This window comes from Solea solea, chromosome 20, assembly GCF_958295425.1.
Source record: "Solea solea chromosome 20, fSolSol10.1, whole genome shotgun sequence".
In the NCBI taxonomy this organism is placed as follows: Eukaryota; Metazoa; Chordata; class Actinopteri; order Pleuronectiformes; family Soleidae; genus Solea; species Solea solea.
In genome coordinates, this window is record NC_081153.1 from 13062847 (window position 1) to 13081549 (window position 18703).

General features: G+C 42.2%; 2 protein-coding genes and 1 long non-coding RNA gene across 3 annotated transcripts; all 3 read right to left on the minus strand.

The window, feature by feature from the left end:
* Positions 1-2853: 2853 nt before the first annotated feature.
* On the minus strand, positions 2854-4524 carry LOC131447098 (uncharacterized). Its single transcript, XR_009233992.1, has 3 exons — positions 4419-4524; positions 4114-4171; positions 2854-2942 (listed from the first exon to the last, which is right to left on the minus strand). It is a non-coding gene; the product is annotated as an uncharacterized LOC131447098 (long non-coding RNA).
* A 3995-nt stretch (positions 4525-8519) lies between these two features.
* Positions 8520-10332, minus strand: twist1a (twist family bHLH transcription factor 1a). Its single transcript, XM_058619240.1, has 2 exons — positions 9409-10332; positions 8520-8989 (listed from the first exon to the last, which is right to left on the minus strand). Exon 1 carries the CDS (start codon positions 9987-9989, stop codon positions 9435-9437), a length of 555 nt encoding a protein of 184 aa, XP_058475223.1. The 5' UTR covers positions 9990-10332; the 3' UTR covers positions 8520-8989; positions 9409-9434.
* A 1289-nt stretch (positions 10333-11621) lies between these two features.
* On the minus strand, positions 11622-12702 carry LOC131447697 (fer3-like protein). Its single transcript, XM_058619656.1, has one exon. The coding sequence runs from the start codon at positions 12318-12320 to the stop codon at positions 11856-11858; it is 465 nt and encodes a 154-aa protein (XP_058475639.1). The 5' UTR covers positions 12321-12702; the 3' UTR covers positions 11622-11855.
* Between the last annotated feature and the right edge of the window lie 6001 nt (positions 12703-18703).

Genomic DNA, 18703 nt, shown 5'->3' on the forward strand with positions numbered 1-18703 from the left:
GGAATGTGACAGCAACTGGTCATTTAATGACGAAGGAAATCCTTTTCCCAAAATGTCACCTCTTCATGGAAAAGGAAAAACAACTCCACTTCTGTCACAGCAGATTCGAAATTTTGGGATGATTTTATTAAGTTTAAAGCTAAAGTTACACCGCAACAACCGACCAGGTAATTTCTTTAAAAGTTTAAAAAAATACAACACGACAATGTTATGATGACGTTTATCAGTCCATTTGAAGTGCATCTTTTGATACATAGAGGGATAAAACATAAACTATAGACACACAATCCAAAAATAGCTTAATACACGGCTGTTATTTTGCAGCATTTTGTGCTGATTAAGAGTTTAACCCCCTCCAAAAGACACACACACACACACACACACACACAAAATACCATTCTTTGTCACTGAGGAAACACTTTTTACATAAGTGAGGGTTAGACGATTTAGATAATCTTTAGAAATAAAGATTTCATGCAGGGAGTCAGTTCTTTTTGATTTGGCAACAGTAACGCAGAGAAGATGTACATTTTGTATAGCAGTGTGTTTGTGTGTGTGTCTCCCGTTTATGTTTGTGTGTGTTTTGCCACTGTGCCCATGGTGGCAGCGTGACACAAGGTAGATTAGGGGTGACACTGGCTAAATGTTTGCAGATGAGGCCTCCCAATATCTAATCACCACAGTAACAAGGGTCACCAGGGCGGGCCAGTGGGCCAACTATGGCCTGAGGCACTGTGGCTGTTGATGGGGCAAGATGTTTACTTCAAAATCAACTGTTTTTGGATGTGTGTGTGTGTGTGTGTGTGTGTGTGTGTGTGTGTGCCACCATCACTTGTCCCTTGACCACTTGCCTGAGGGAAAAGTGTGCATGGGTGCTGCTTTTCCAAACTCCACTTAACACAACCTTCTACATGCACAGTTAATTTGCGCCACGGTTGTGGTTGCATGGACTAGGCCCTTGTCCCAGAATACAACCACTGAAATACCCACCTTTCAGTGTGTTAGTATTAGGCAGTTTAACATGTGGGTTGTTATTAGCATGGCAAGCGCCATTCCAAGTCCTCCAAAAATGCCCATTATTTTTAATCAAATAGAGCATAAAATTGGTCTCCTCTTTAGCGTGAGTCTGATAGATGGTATACAAGCTCGACTACTAATCTTATTTTCTGGGTGTGTCAGTCCGACTTTTAGAAAGTTAATTCCGTACAATTTTAGTTGGACGAACATGTTTACACTTTAAAAAAAAGAAAAAAAAGATTAGTTTTAGTTGGACAAACACAATTATTTCTTTTTTTTAATAATGTCATGTCTTAGCCTGGAGGAGAAAGGAGAAAACAACTCATTCCTGTGATGCAATAGTAACGGCTGTCATGCAACATAATTAGGATATTTTACTGTTTTTTGTTTTGAGTCTATTGGTTTTTTTTTTTAACAATAACATTTTGTATTACACTGCAAAACTGGATAGCAATCCCACTGAGAAAAGGAAATTAAAAAAGCAAAGCTGTAACCACAGGCAAAGACATTTTTCACTTGAGTTATTTTTGGCCCAATGACGACTGTCTTTTACAGCAGAGGCCTGGCTGTCACCACTCTCATATACGAGGTTTTAGAGCAACATACAATAGATACAATAGATAACTGCATTTATTTACAGTACATCAGCAGTTTTCATTTGCACTGCAATGACAATTGGGAACATTGGACTCATGCTGAGACTAACATGGACATGTCTACATGTCTGTATACAAGCACATAGCTTTATGTTGAGTTATTACATCATTCAAACAGTTTCATTAAAAGATCTGCTCAACAAGACAGGGCAGATTAATTAGAATTAAAAAAAATATATAGTCGAAACTATGCTATTTTTTTTAGTGTCACCACAATTGAGTCTTTGCCATTTAAAAGGTTCCATTCAGAGTCTCAGTTTCACACATAAAAACAGTCAAGTTGCAAATTTTGGAACAAAGGGAAGTTTTCTTTGTTAATTTTGTATCGACTGAAGGAAAACATGTCTGCTACAGTAGAGTCGTGGTTATCATCACTCTCATATATGAGGTTTAAAAGCAACTCGCTGTAAGACAGCTGCATTTAAAATAGTTCAAAATTTAATGAAGGCACACATAGACTGCATCATAACTTAATTACCAAAGTTGACACAAAGGGTTCAGATCAGTGTAGTTAATATCATGTCATTTCCCTGTAGATTTTTGTATTAAATCAGTCCGTTACTATATCAAACATTGTTTTATAAGAACATAAGGATCCTCCTGTTTTGTGGACACACAGTGAAAGACATTTCACTGTGTTAATTGCTCACGTTATGTATTAAACTGGGAGAGTTTGCTTATTTTCTCACAAAAGGAGCAGAAATGTGCTATTTTTATACTCTCCCTTGGCGTTTTCAACCTTTGAGTTTATCCAGTAAACTAATACAGCCACACAGAGATAATGGATTTCTACATTTTACTTTTCAGAATAGCCCAAATGAACCTGTTTTTCATCCATTTAAGAAATTCCACAAAAACATTGTGGGATCCTGTGGGCAGGAATACCACAAATCTTCAGGGAACACCATAGGAGAAAATTTCCTGGAATTTCAGGGCCTGTGCAGCCACAGCAGCAGCTTGTCCTGTGACTCAATGCAGCTTATTCTGAGATAACACAGGTAGCAGAGCTTTTTTTGTCTTCTTGACTGTTCCTCTCTGGAGCTCTGGATCTGAAAGGAAAACAATAAACGCAAAGGAGACAAGGAGGGAGTCAGGCATCTATACGAGGAAGCGAGGGAAGAAAAAGTGCATTTTTTAAAAATGGTGAATAATTTGTCTAACCTGACATGATGCTGGGCAGGACGACTTCCTGTGGCTCAGGTTTCAGTGTATGTGAGTGTATGTGTGTTACGGGGGGGGGGAGGGTTTGCTTCCTTTACCTCCCATTTTCTGATTTTGGGAACCTTATAATGGCAAAGTTGGACAGAAGATGCAATGAAAGGAGAATTACCTATAGATTTAAAACAAAGCATACACATATGAACATAAAAACTGAACAAATATAGGTGTGAAAGTCGAACATTATGGATAAGGTGTAGATAGTATGGGTCAGTACAGAAAAATTAACCTTTTATTATTCAAACTGCATGTTTTTGAGTGTGTGCATGAGACAAATAAAGACTTCAAACATGAGTCTAATTGCCTCGGGAAGTGGTATATGGTCAGTTCTATAAGCTAAACAACCATGATCAATTCAAAGACCACCATTTAATTAGCAGCGCGCTGATATACTGTATCTCTGATGCCTTCCATAACCCTTGCTCATCATAACGCTGCAGACGAGTGGGATTTACCACAGTGAGGCTGTGTTATTATGTGAAGCATTTCCTCTCAGATGCCCGCCCAGTCTCTTTGTCCAACGCGTTGTTATTGTTTTGCTTAATAACTTCACAGTTATTGATGAGTTTTACTTTAATGCTTTGTGCTCTCTCTCTCTTTCTGAGTGTGTTTCCAGCTTGAGGTTTGGCAGTGTTTGCTCTGAGGTTTCTGTGGCTGCAGGTAGCGGACCTGTTCACTTAAACACTGTACCTCTAATGTACTCCAGATGATCCAAATATTTAGAACTCTCCCACAGGCAAGCGCGCTCTCTCTCTTTCTCTCTCTACATACACACACAGGTTTGCACAGCTATCCCTTTAAGGACACTGCATTGGCTTAAAGGCATTGACATTAATTTGGACAGCCTAACCAAAAGCCTTAAACTCTAACCTTAACCCAACCAGAATTCAATCTAAACTTAACCATTTTCTTAAAAATTAGGTTCTGCCTCATTAGGACCAGGTGTTTGTCTCCATGAGTACTACTGGTCCTGACAAGGTCAGTGTTAATGCCATGAAAGAGTGAGAGAGAATGAGGACATGTTGGTTGTTCTTCACAACTTCAAAGGGTTTTCGGAGGGTTAAGACTTGGTTTTAGGGTTAGAATTAGGTTTAGGTTAAGGGTAAAGGTTAGGCATTTAGTTGTGATGGTTAAGGTTAGGGTAAGGGAATGCACTATGTCCGTGAGAGCCCTCACTAAGAGTGCTGTACAAGAATGAGTGAATTTGAAAATTGGCACAAACCTTTACCAGGCAGCCAGGGGCAGAGAATTACGGGGCATTTAGGCCTGTTTTACAGGACCTGAAAAAACATACAGTGGTTCACATGACACCAGATGGCAGGCCAGTAAAATCACAAAACCAACACCTTCTGAGAGCAATGCAGACAGAAAAACAACAGACAGGAAAGCAAATATAATGTTCTAATATTAAACATTTCGCAAAGTTAAACAAACACACACAGACACTCGCTCTCTCTCGGTCTCATACACACAAGAAAAATGCTGGCCAGTGATAATCTCTGCATCAGCAAGACTTTGTTTTCTTACAGTCCCAGTCCCCTCGTGGTCTCTGTGCAGTTTCCTTCTTCTCTCAAAGTGCACTCATTCTCTCCGGTGTTGCATGCACACTGCTGTTATTTATATTAGCATGTTGAGGTAAACAAAAACCTGTGGGCTTTGAGGACGATAGGGAAACAGGAGAGGGCAAACGCGTTGGAGGGGCGGATTTGGGATGGAACAATAGAGGAAGAGCGATGGAAAGAGACCACCTCAAAGTAATGAAAGAGGGGACCGAGGTGGGAGAAAGAAATGAAGAAGGTGGAGAAGGAAACGGAGACCACCTCACAGTGAACTCCAGAGGGAAGAGTGCAGATTTTGAACGTCTAGTTCTCTCCAAACACAGCTCCACTTAGACCCACTCTGAGGCTGGAGTAACTCTTACTGCCAAGTCATCCCTTACTTTACCCTTGTGTGCATGTGTGTGTGTTGGTGTGTGTGTAAGAGAGAGAGAGGGAGAGAGAGAGAGAGTGAGAGAGAGAGAGAGAGCCTCCAAACACTGACTGTGCTCTGGTTATTGCTTTCAAAACAGAGATGAAAAATAGTATCTAATATAGAGTGATGCAACTCTCTGTTTCTCTCATTCTGTGTGTTTGTCTCTCTCTCTCTCTGTGTGTGTGTGTGTGTGTGTGTGTTCGGTGTGAGTGTGTCAGACAGCTGAAGACAATCCTCTCCACTGTTAATACAACAAGGAAACATACATTTCCCCATCGAAAAGGCACACTTCCATCATCGTGAATGCCCCTGTGTTGGGGTTAAACAATGCCTTCTCTCTGTGGAAATAACACACGCTGTGTTGTGCGTGACCTGTGGGGCTTTTCCATACCAATAGTCCATAGATCCACGCACGATAAGAGAGCCGTGTGGTTTTTAAAGGTAAACATGGAGAAAAACCCATTTTAGTTCATCAATAGACACCCCCCCCCCCCAACTATCCCCCATTTTAAGCCAAAATTAAACATTCACACAGCTTAAATTCAATCAGGGAACTTTGTATAGGGTGCAGTAAATTAAGTTAGGAGAAAGAGCCTATGTGTTGAAGAGAACCCTGCCGGCCTTTGATATAGCGCCTATGTTTATGTTCGTAAAGCGGGGCCACTGTGATATTGTCTGGTATGTGGAGAGTTACAAGAGGCTTGTGCTTAACTCAATTTGCAGGATAAACAGCCATGGGCAGGAGCACTGAGAGGATTCCTATAAAGTTTACTCCCTCCTTCCTGCCCCCCCCCCTTTTCTTGATTTCTCCTCCTCTCTCCTTTGAAATATTCATTTCATTTTCTTTATTTTCAAACTTGTCACTATATACAGTAGTACGATGCATCTGATACATATTAGTGGTCATGCCATGGAGGTGAATGCGGTGGCTTGTGGTCCAGCTGGGGGTCGCTGTCGTCAGTGGACAGGGTCAGTTTGAAGGGTCATGGGTCAAAAATGATTGTTGCAAGAAACATGTGTGTCTCTGAGAGTGTAGTTGCTGCGCTGCACACACCTTCCTCTTCTTGAACCCCTGCCAAGGCAACATTTGAAATACTTATTCATACCAATACTCATACGCACATTTGTTTTATTATAGTGTGACAGCAGCTTGGTGCCTTTAAGCTTAAATAGTGATTGCAGCCAGCCAAAGCTGGGGGCCATTTGATGATTTAGTACTGTTTTTGTTTGTTGTAATTAATGCAACAAAGGCCATGATCCTGACCTGTGATCTTAGGACTTTCATATTGAAACAGACTCATTTATTATCCACAGCTCATAAAATAACCCATTTAACTGAGAAACCATTGATCTGATCCTCCACTGCAATAATAAACATATACTCATCAATAAATCGGACCTATTAAACCAGAAGCATCTGATAATGTTGTGAGTGTTTAGAGAACTTAAGCAAGATATTTACAATTATGATTTTTAACACACCTGAACAAAATACCGTACCTGCATATGCATGTTTCTGCACTATTATCGCTATAATGTACGTTTATACAATAACACAAACAACTTCGTAATACTATATATATATATATATAACTAAAGGCCAATGACAAAGCAGGCTATATACACTTAAAAAGCACAGGCACTGGGTTTGAGTGCAGCCTTTTCAGCAGTGTTTCATTTTAGGTCTCATCCTGAGGATGTTGCAGATTGATGCTCATCACAATTTGAGGTGCAGGAGTCCAAAGCACATTTCATTGCACACACACCGATACACAGATAAACACAATCATAATGAACACACATACACAGACACACACACACACACACACACACTCACATTCTAACTGCTTCAGGTTGAGATGAAACTGATAATTAACGCTGATGGAAACAAGACTTGTAATCTAGTCTCTCTTGCTCCACCCCCCCAGTGTGTGTCAGTCTGACTTCCTCTGCCCCTGTCTTTGAGTGTTGAGGGTTAATATAAACCAGGGCCTGTTACTCTGTATAATGGGGACCTTCAGATGAAGATGCAAGTCAGGGACATTTGGATTTGTCTAAGGACTAAAGGAGGCAGATATACACTGTGATTAATGAGCGGTAGAGAGTGTGTTTGAGTGTGAGTGTCAGCCATCTAGGAGACTATAAATCATAGCAAACTGAAATGCAGAGTGCCAGATGCCCCCACACTGATAACAACCGTCCAATCACCTTCAAACATCAAAGCAGGGTATAGGAGCTATGTTGCCGGAGCCCCCTCTCCTCTCCTCTCCTCTCTCTCTCTTTTTGATTCTCTCTCTGTGGAATGTATTTCTCTGTTTGGTAGGTGTGAGAAATCTCCCTCGTTGTACGTGCGTGTGTGTGTGTGTGTGTGTGTGTGTGTGTGTTTCAGGGCGTCAGAGGTGACATTCCTCCATGTCAGAGCAACAGCCTCAAGTTTAAGATAACACAGCCATGGTGATCTAAGGGTGGGAATTGATTCCCCCCAGTGGTTGGTGAGGACCTCTAGGTCAGAGCTGATGACTTTACCTTCCACACACAACCTGCGCTGGACAAAAGTGTGTGGAAAGCTTTCATTGTCACCATCATCCTATCACTGTACTTATTTCTTCAGTATATTCACATGACATGAAAATTATAACATTTATGGGAAGAAATTCTTGGATGGATAGGTACATAAAAGGATTCTAGAGCCCATCTGATCTCAGTTCTGAATGATTTGGGTAAAACATCAAATAGATATTTTATCTGAAAGATATTGTGAATGCGATTTGATTTGCGATATACACTTCACGAAGTCAAGCTTCATTCTAATATTTAGTTACACATTTAAGTCAATAATGGAACATTCCCAGGTTACACCATCAAAACACCATCCTCTGTTCTTCTGAGGTTAGAGTTAATATTTTTCTTTTGAGAATTTTAAGAAATGAAATCTTCCCAACATATATAATTCAACTTTTTAATTGGTATAGAAAAATCATTTGCTAATTGATAACTATTTATTGCTCAGCCATGTCATCTAAATATTTGAACATCAATGGAGTTATTTACTATAAGAGGATTTGATGTGTAAATGACACTTTTTATTCAGGACTTCATTGTGTTTCTGTAGAAATATGACTTTTTACTTCATAAACAATTCATAAACATCATTATACTCTGTAAGATCATTTTTGTTTTGCCCATCTTATTGGAATTCCGGTTTGTTTCGATATATCATTTATACATTAATATGCAACTATGTTCATGAATTGAAATGAAATGCGTGTATAATGTTACATAAGCAATCAGAATTATGAGTTTTTATCTGTCAGAACTCCTTGCTTAGCTGTTGACCTGTGGCTCGTAGGACATCTGGGAATATCATACATGCCTCCCACAGCTCCACATTCACCCTGTTCAAACAGACCACCAACTAATTATGGGTTTCCCAGATCCCTGAGCTCAAGAAATCACTACAGAATAAAGCCACTGGTATGAGATGTTTTCCTTTGTCCCCCACCACTGTTGATTAGTTGACTGGGGATTCAACAAATGAAAACAAACTCTCCATAAGTTTGACTGAGTCTATGGAAAACAAGTTTGTTTCAGAAATATCAGGTCAGCTGATGGTGTTGAAATGCAGCCTCTTTGGAGTCTAATGAATATCAAAACAACTGAGAGGGATGAAAGATGCCTTCATTTTTTATTCAAGACTTTACCAAATATTTACAACACTCGAAATGCGCAGACCCCAGATCCACTCAGCATTCCTGAAAATAAATAACTTTTATTTGAGAGGGGTAAAGGAAACTTTGCTGTGTATAAAAATAAATACAAAATACTTCATCTACGGGGAAACTGCCACAGAGAACGTGTCAAAGCAGAGCAGTTCCTCTGAGATCCCTTTTGTTTGTATGTCTTTTCAACATTCATTGTCGCAGTGGTCTCTCTCTTCGTGTCCATCCTGTTTGTCCTAAGTGCTCCTTTGCGAACGTTACAGTCCAAGCAAAGGGGGAAATATGAAAATCCCGCTCTCCTCGCAGGTCCTGACGCACAGCGGTCTGTGCCTTTATGGGCCGTCAGCTGTGATTGGCCTGTTTGCCTGAAAGGTTGATCTGACTCACTGGCACCTCAGTATGGATAATCTGTGGAGAAAGCAATAACTTAATAACAAGATAGTAAAACATTTTAGAGCTCTTCTGATGATGTAACCTGCATGAAACTTTTAGGGAATGCAGTTTTCCCCAAACCCACATCAGTGTTGTAACAAATGTGGACGTTCAGTGTTTTGTTTTGATTGTGAAATGTTGTGGTTGTTTAGCAAAAAAACAACAACGTGCGTAATTAAGGTTTTGCAACAAACACTGGGACCTGCATCCAAGTCATAACGAAAATGAAATATACTTAATGAGTTACAGATGAAGTTGGAGGATTATTCTCACAACAAACATGGAATCTACTGGGATACGAGCACCTATGCACTGTGCGTAAAATGCGCCCATACAGGCCACAGTTGCCACAGTTTGTCTCTGCAGGACAAAAAAGTTAAATTACTTTATCTTACCGTTTGTCCCATCCACGTCTGCCCTGCTATGATGTAGTGGACAGGGACCACGCGCCCCCCATCCTCCAGACAGAAAACGCGTAACTCAAGCGCTCGTGCGCCACGTAGGTGCAGCTCGTTCCCCGCGCGTCCAGCTCGTCGCTCTGCAGAACTTGGCACAGGAAGTCGATGTACCGCGCCGCCAGCTTCAGCGTCTGGATCTTGCTGAGTTTGTCCGACGGGAGCGTGGGAATGATTTTTCGGAGCGACGTGAATGCCTCGTTGAGAGACTGTGTCCGTTGCCGCTCGCGGATGTTTGCCATCACGCGCTGCGTCTGTGGGTCCTCGAAGGAGCGCGCGGGGCTGCTGCTCGCCTCGCTGCCGCCGCTCCCAGCGCTGCCGCCTCCACCGTCGCAGTTCTTTCTGCACTTCTTTTTCCCGTGGCTCGGACTCTGCGCGTCTCCCTCCTCCTCCTCCTCCTCAGTGTCCGCGCTCCGCCGTGCGGTTCGCCGCTTCCGCGCGCCTCTCCGCGGCAGCTGACGGTCAGTCTCCTCCTCGCTGTTTCCCGCACTGTCCATCGGGGAGAAGTCCTCTTCCCGCATCGTCTGTTCCAACGCTTTTCTTTGGCCCCGTGAACCGCGAATAAGCCCTGACCCGAATTCCCTGAAATGGTTACAACATCAACAAACCGGACAGGTAATGGGAAGTGAGGCCTACGATGGAGTGTGAGCTGAAGTATGACCCTAATTCTCGTGCGCCACGGAGAAGTAGAGGAGGTTGCCAGACTGGGATGATCGGGGCTCTTATAGGAGCAGGCAGGAGGATTTTGGGGCGCGCTGTGATTGGGTGGAGGAGTGTAACATAATACTGTGTCAGAAGGAGAGGTCTAGTTATAATATTATGAGTAGAGTCTAAGACATGAAGGCTCATATTTAACCCAGAAATGGGAAAGGGGGTTTAGTTGAGGCGGGGTTACTGAATCATATAGGTGTAGATTTATGAAGCGTTTAGGAATTAATTCTTTACCTCTACTCCACCCATATTTATTTCTGCCTATAATCCATGAGGCTGTCTAAAATAAATCCATCTTTGAAAGTAAAATGAACAAGGGTTAACTCCATGGTCATGGACACCAATTTCGAACATTTTCATTATTTTTTGATGAATTCCTCCACAGTCTGTTGTCTCATTGTTCAGGTACATGGACCCTGTTTGCCATGGGAGCAGTGGTGAAAACTATCAGGCCTACTGAAACACAGGAGGACGTCACAGCGGGAGGCCCCTGCTCTTATACGCAGACCGACGTGTTTATTTTCCCGTCAGCAGCCCCGCGCTGAGGTATGCGCTTAAATGGGTCTGACTCACGCAGGGATCTCGACACCACGGCTCAGGTTTAAAAGACGGACCGTCCCAGGGAGCTCTCAGGGCGGATCCGTGCGCACAGCGGGGCGCTGAAGGCGGAGAACGGCTGAAGCGCAACACAAACACTGGAGGTGATGAAGATGGGGTGAGAGAGAGAAAGAGAGAGAGAAAGAGAGAGAGAGAGAGAGAGCTTCATAAAAAGACCAAACACATGACCACCCAGCATAATCCAGTAGAAATACCACAAAGCCTACACCAGGCAAATTGTAGAGGTAGTCTGCGCCAAAAGGCCTCAAGGCTACAGTCAGGCCTGGTCGCCATGGAGACACACTACAAGCTCTTTTCAGACATTTTTCTGACAATCTCTGTATTCCATCCAGCAGTCAGTATAAGTGTGCCACCTCTCTGGATCCTCTCGTCCCAGTTCTCTTCTCCTCATATGGCTGACTTCACTTAATTCACACCTAAGTGCCAAAGACAACATCCAGCGTCATGTCGAGAGCCCGGATTTGCTTTTCTAATCCACTTCATTTTGGTCTGATAAGGTTTTCAGATCCTGCCCATTTGCTTTCATTTTTCTGCTTGGGGAAGAGCCTCGAGCTTTCACGTCACGACCAGGTGACGATTAGGTCGCTGTCCAAGGTGCTGAGAAACACACCTGGCATTTTCACTATAACGTGAGGCAGGCAGTTCTATTTTGCACCGATGTGCTAAATCGTTTCCAATTATTATTAAAAGAAAAAGTTTAACGTTTTTTAATCATATTACAGCATAACAAACACATAAATCACCATAGGCTAAATGTTTATTTTTGAAGCAATAAAAAAACCCCTCATATATTAGATGAAATCTTTAGGGAAAGTGTTCTTTGCTGTCAGTCTAATAATTTAATACAATCATGTTATCACTGATATGGCAAACTATTGTATATAAAAAAAGGCTAACAGTCTGATGTATTTCAGAAAGCTTGCAGTTATTATATATGCTGACATAATGTTTGATTCACCTCAGCAGTTCATTCAGCTGTGTCCTTGTATATCAGTGGTAAAGTCAACACAGTCGAGTCCAGTGTCCATAGAGTAAAACTAACACTTTACTGTCCAGTCTCAGGTGTTTTCCAGCAGGTCAATCATGAAGGAGATGTAGACGATGGCCAAGCGCAGAGTTTCGATGCGGGACAGTCTCTTCTCGTACGCAAACGTGGGCACTTTCGTCCTCAGTTCGTCAAACGCCTCGTTCAGGCTGAACATCCGCTTTCTCTCCCGCACGTTGGCCGCCTGTCGCTGGACCACGGTGATGATCCTCCTGCGTTTGGACTTGCTGTGGTCGTGGGCTCCGCGGCTGTAGTACCTGGGCTCGCCCACCACCAGATGCTCGGTGCGCGCGTCCTCAGAGCACGCATCGTTGTCCAAGGCCGTTCTCCAGGATGCTGAGAGGGTGTTCGGGCTCGGTGGGGCCTCATTCACCTGCTGTTTCTGTCCCAAAGTGCACTTCTGTGGAAACTCGAGCAGGTTCATGTCACTGACTAAATGAATTAACGTGGAGTCCACCAAGCGGCCTTGGAGCTCCATCTTCTGACCCCAACTGCAGAGAAGATGTCACTTTTATGCGTCTGATACTCAGTCAAGCACAAAGAAGAGACGCCAATCAAAGCGTCCAGGTCGGTCTCATGTCTCTGCAGACCCGAGAGTATCTCAAAACAGTGAATCCAAATCCGGACAGAGCTCGACAGGGTAAGATCCTATTTGGCTCAAATCCAAGGCCCTGCTGTTTTAATATGCCACTTCACAGCGCGACACCTTTGCCTGCCCCTGGCTCTAAATTGGGTCCATTTCTGTCGTCAGTCGGCCGATAAGTGGGTTGAATCAGAGCAGAGTGCCTTAAAAAAGGCTGAGAGGAAACTGGAGGGCCACACCAATTGATGTGCTGTCCTTGAGGCACTTAATGAGCTTCTGAAGAACGGAGGCTCTTGACAGAGGGTCATACAGTCTTGTTTGCGCTCTCTCCTCTGCTTCAGAGGCTAAATAATGACACTTTTATCACTTAAACAGGCCAGGGGAAGACCAAATAGAACATTCCCTAACAGTCACTACACCACAAGCTTTTCTGTTGCAAATTAAAGCAAATACCCTAACTTTTCGTTCCCATGGAGAGACACTGTGTCCACACTGCAGAAACTGCTGAGAAGGCCCATGGTGTAACTGAGGGCTTCAGTCCTCTGAGTCCAGTGGTCAGTTTTAAAGAGCTCCATGTCAGTGCTACAATTTTTAAACATATTGATGTTAGTGGGAGTTAAATATAAGGTCTGTTTTGGCCTAAATAGTGTTTTATTAAGTTTTACCGAAGTCACACATTCTCATTTTTCATAGTCAGGACCAATCCAAAATCTCTTTGTGACTGTGGGTGAAAGTATGCGCTGTGTTCATCTATTGAACACAAAGAGTGCAAATGTCTCACCCCGCAAAAACTCACACTGGTCTATTTTGTGCAGGTGTTGTTATTTCTCTTGGACACAGAGGTGTCTAACACATTCCATATCTGACCTGCCAAATAGATTTTCCCTCTTGACCCAATCGGTTTATTCTAATTCAGTCTGACCGTTTAACTTAAGAGCACAAACAGATTTACTAAACAAATCAGTGGGAAACAGGACATAACATTTTTTCATACACAAAAGGATGAATTGTTTACTCAAGGGTACAACTCCAGTTTTGTGGTTAAAGGAGGAGCATGTTCTGTTGTAAAAGTTGCTGAATTCAGCCAGCGTAGCACTGGTGGTTTAAAAGCCAACTCATAACAGCAGATTGTTACAAACGCTATGGACCAAATCTGACTGATCTGATTGGTCAGAATATCCCCCAAAGAGTGTGTTTTCTCAGTGACCACTCTCTGAATACATTATGGTCTGTGCAGCTATTAGGTTTAAATGGCCATATTAAATAGGAGTTTCGATGTTTATTACTACTATTATTATTATTGTTCATGTTACACTGCAGCAAGTTCAGAAACACTTCATACTTGTACTCACAACTCAGCCTAAGAACAGTTTACATTGGGAGTTGGCACAATAGGAAATGACATAAATAGAACTATTAATGATGCCTCTGTGAGCCAGCACACATGAACCCTGAAATGTAAGCAGCTAAAACATATAATCAGGTATCATTGATGATAATTGTGTAACATTGAGGATATAGGGGAAGACTGTGGCAACCTCTTAAGGGAGAAACTGAAAAAGGAAGTCCTGTATTACTGTATTCAATGACAGCTTTGGCATCAGTCATTCATTCACATTTCTGTCTGTTACTGTATGTTATTGTGAGAAGATATAGGAGGTTATATACTGTATATATAAACATGTAGTTGTTATAATCCATTAACTAGGTTTGTATACTGCACAGCAAATGCTAAAAAGGTCCAGCTGTGTTACCACAACTTCTAATTACTCCTCACAAATAAAAACTAAGCAGAAACTCCACCAAACTACGTCACTATTTGCCAATAATAACTGAGAGATTTTTACTCCTGTTGTTTCCTAGTCCAAGTTTTGATTAACTTCCTGTCGTTTGCTGACTGAGCTCACACATCTGAGAACACACCGACACTCACTGAAGTTCCTTTTACATTCTTATGATTTCATACACACAAGTGTGTGAGTATGTGTGTGTGTGTGTGTGTATGTGTGTGTGTGTTGTACACATATTTCAGCTAAAGTGTATCTTCGCCATCTTCCCTCCGCCACTTATGCTTCCTCTCTCCTCTCTCTGTTTCCCTGGCAGGCAGATAAACATGATGGGACATTCCGCTGGGTTGTCGTGGAAACATTGAGAAAGCACAGCTGGGTGGGAGAATATGAGGTAATCTCACCCTGGGGCTGCTGAGTAAATATTGGTCTTAAATAAGGAGTAAAACCCCAAAAGAGATACACAAACACACACATACACACACATGGCTGTGGCCCAGGTTTGTGGAAATACACAGGGCAAACATTAATAATGGCAGAGTTACTGCTCTGATCTGTTATTATTGATTATGCAAATAAATGAGGTTCTATAAGAGGGACTTTAGTGTTAATCCCAAACCTTGTCCATCAGATTGAATGTTCAAACAAACTGACTAAATGTTCTTTCTTGTGTGAAACTGGAAGTGTTAACGCTATATGACTATTTCACTGTTGCATGTTCACCATCTTTGGTTGGAGTGAGGACTGTCAAAGATTTACCCACTGGTTTATTTTGTATTACTGCAAAAATAATCCTTTGTCTGACCTGACGATAGCGGGAAAATGTTTACTAATATGCACTTATTATTGTATACGTATGATTGTGTACTACTGATGTGTACTGTGTGTGCTGTAATACATCATCACGTACCATCATCTTTTTTTTGGTGGTCTGCTCTATGCCTCCAACATCTATTGTCTATCCCAGAAGAGGGATCCCTCCACTATATGAGAGTGAATGGTTGTTCGTCTCTATGAGGCCCTGTGATGGACTGGCGAACTGCCCCAGGTGTACTCCGGATTTTCCCTTTGTCAGCTGGGATTGGCACCAGCACCCCCTGTGACCCTCATGTGGAGGATAAAGCGGTAGAAGATGGATGGACATTGGTTTAACTCACATTAGACTGTTACACATGATACTATGCGACATGCTTATTTTTTTTTTATTGTCTGTAACTTACTGCCTAATCATGTCTTTTTTCAGCCCTAACCCTAACATTACTAACACTTAGTAATTAAGTAACAGCTGTGCTAAAAATGTACCTATGGGTCATATTCAAGGATTGGCCAAAACGACCCATAATTACGTTTCAGTTGGAGGAAAGGTTGCTCTATAGCCCTTTCGAGGGTTTCTTCCGTTTTTTGGGGAACTGTTCTTCATCTGAACCAAGGGGTGAAGGACATGTGGTTCTTGGTTTCTGTACAAATTGTTAAGCCTACTGAGGCAAAATGTGATTTGAGCATTTGGGCTATACAAATATGCTAAATTAAATTGAAATTCGGGGGAATCACCTAAGTCAAACGAGTTCGACTATGTCGTTTGGTGACCCACTGAGACATAACTCTCAAAATCACAAATGTCGTCATTGTGGTGGCACTAACGCAAAAGAGGCCGTCATCCGCTGGGAACCGTGACTTTTATTACAATTTCATTTTAGTGCCAATCCATTGCAGCCAGTCTTATTTTTCTCCTGGAGAAGTGAAAACTACTAAAGATCTGAGGATTATCCCCTCAAAAAAGTTATTATTTATCCTCTGGGGAGCCGAATGCCATCAGCACAGCAGCATGAGACTATTATACGTTGCTTATGAGGGAATGAAATGTTGAAAAATACTCAAATGTGTGGCACTTACTGTAAGTCACTTAGTTCACATGAGTCTAGGGGAATCTGCTTATGTTTGTCATGGTATCTGTGTTTTATCCACATAGAAAGGGCATTTTGGGGGCCCTGAAAACATGCTGCACAGTGGGAAAATCTCAAAATGCCACACTTAAATACAACTAAACTAATGCGCCACTTTGGGATAACAAAGATCTCATAATCCAACCTCTCTCTTGGTTATCTTTCTTACTCGTCTTGTATTTGAAGGTTGTTTGGTCTGTTCTCCTCATGGTAACTTTTATTTTCTTTCCTTAGTCCTTCTGGTGTGCTTCATTCTGTTTCTGTTGCACTATACTGTATACTTATTTGAATAAAGCTTTAGTTTAATGCCACGTACAGGCCTGACTACAGCATTCTGAGTCGTTTTCGGGGGATTTCATGCGGATGAAGACATTTCCTGAAACAATGCCAAGTTTATGGAACACTTGTACAAAACGACAAAGAAAGTAAAAAGCTAGTTTACGTTTAGCTCTCTTTCCACGTGGATAGGGTCTTAAAACGGCACCTTACATCACATAGCTCAACGACGCTCCTGACACTGAATCCCTCTATGGACATCGGGTCCATATATCATCATAAAATCAGTGTGTTTGGGGAATCATGATGTCTCTACTTTAACACGAGGGCCGAGTGTGAACAAAGTATGCACGTATTGTTGTTACAGTGAAGTTTTAATACAGAGATCACCAGAGAACATTGTGCTACTCCAGAGCAGCCAGAGCTGTTCTCACCATGTAAATCTGTCTTCCTACTCCTCATCTGGCTCTGTCCTCAGTGTGCTGTAAGAACACAGCCAAATCTCTCCCACTACCATTGTAAATCTGAAACTAGACACTTTTCTCTCATTCGGTCGCTTTCTTACTTTTTCACTCTCCTTCTGTGTTCTCTCTTTTACCGAGTCGAGTCGGTCGACCCTTCCATCATTTTCTATTGCATGTTTTCTCCACTCAGACTCACTCGTGATGCATCCCGCTCTTTTTTACAAATTGGTGACAAAGTGTTTTTTTATGTCACCTTTGTTGAAGTAGAGGGGGGAAAAAGTTTACAGCATAAGCAGTTTTTTTTTTAAGTTTTTTGGTCAATTTCAGAGTGTGAGGGAGGCTGAGAGTGGGAGACAGTGGGAGTAAGGGAGATGAGTTTAACTCCTGACCTATCTGCCTCTTCTTCATTGTGTCACAGTGACTTTCTTTTTTTTTGTTCCTCTCCACACACAGACGGCGGCTCATTGGTTCGTTTGTACCACCTTCCTCGACACGTTGCCCTCTGATTGGCTCGGCTCTCCGGCCAGCGCTTAGTCGCAGCATGTTTACACAGCTGGGTGGCCTGAAAGAGGTAGGGCTAATGCATGTATGCATGTGTGTGCGTGTGGAGGTTGGATAAACCCCAATACCACATCATACATCTCCTCACGCGCCCACCTTCTCCTCACCCTCTTCCTCCAACCCCACAACTCCCACTCGCCAAAGCGCTGTGTGCCCTCAGCCACTCCTCAGAATCACCCTCCTCCTCCTATTAATCCAGCAATCTAGCTCCCACATTGCAGCCACACTAAAAATCTCATCACATGGCACGACTCCCCCACCCATCCTTACCCATGTCAGCACCTTGCCTTCACTCTCCCCCATCCCCCATTTCTGTCTGAGTAATGTCTGTGTTTATTTTCTGAAAAAAAAAAAGGTTCACCCAGTCTTTCCTGTGTATTTTGAGGGTGCTGTGTTTCATTGCTTTTTTGGATTATATTCCCAGCTGTGGTGTGTGCCTGTTTTGCCAGACAAATAGATACAACTGCGACAGTGATAATAATATGATAATGAAGAGTGGCAGCCCTCATGGACGTTGGCACAGCAGGCCTGTCCTCATGCCATCTGACTGCAAGTGTGTTTGTGTAAGTCATAATCTGTTAACTCAGTGTTTTTTTTTTCTTCTTCTTTATGCTGACATAATTTAGGGAAAATGTGTTTACACACCACAGCTCCAGATAGATCAGACTTTTTTTTTTTTTCTTCTTCTTGCAATGTGGTGCCAGAACTGCTTTGGAACAAAAGTTAGTTGGAAAAAATATGAACGGTGCTGAAGAAAAACATTGCCATTTCTCACAAACACAATATTATTGAAAAAAAACAACAACAAATGAGTTCCCCACTGATCAGTACACTGTTCTGTTTACAGTTTTGTGTTGTTTGTTACAGGCTCTCTCATGCTTACACTTAATCTGAGAGGACATGGATAACATAGCCGTGGTGCTAGAGAGCATGAGAAAAAAAACAACCCAACATATATATTGGAATGTGCAAAAATCTGCAAATAGCTAGCTGTTACCAACATTGTCAGTGCTGTGGCGACAGTTGTTACAATCTACAGTTTTTACTATCTTCAATATTAACTTCACAACACTAAGCTGTCATAGCCTTAAACCGTCCTCATACGTAAATGTACAGTTTGTAGGATTGAGCTAAATCTGTTGGTGAAGTTGCATGTTGCAGGTGAATATACCTCTCACCTCATCCTCATACCTTCCTAGTATGTAGGAGAACATATGGTTGCCTTCAGTGATCATTAAAGCCCAGTA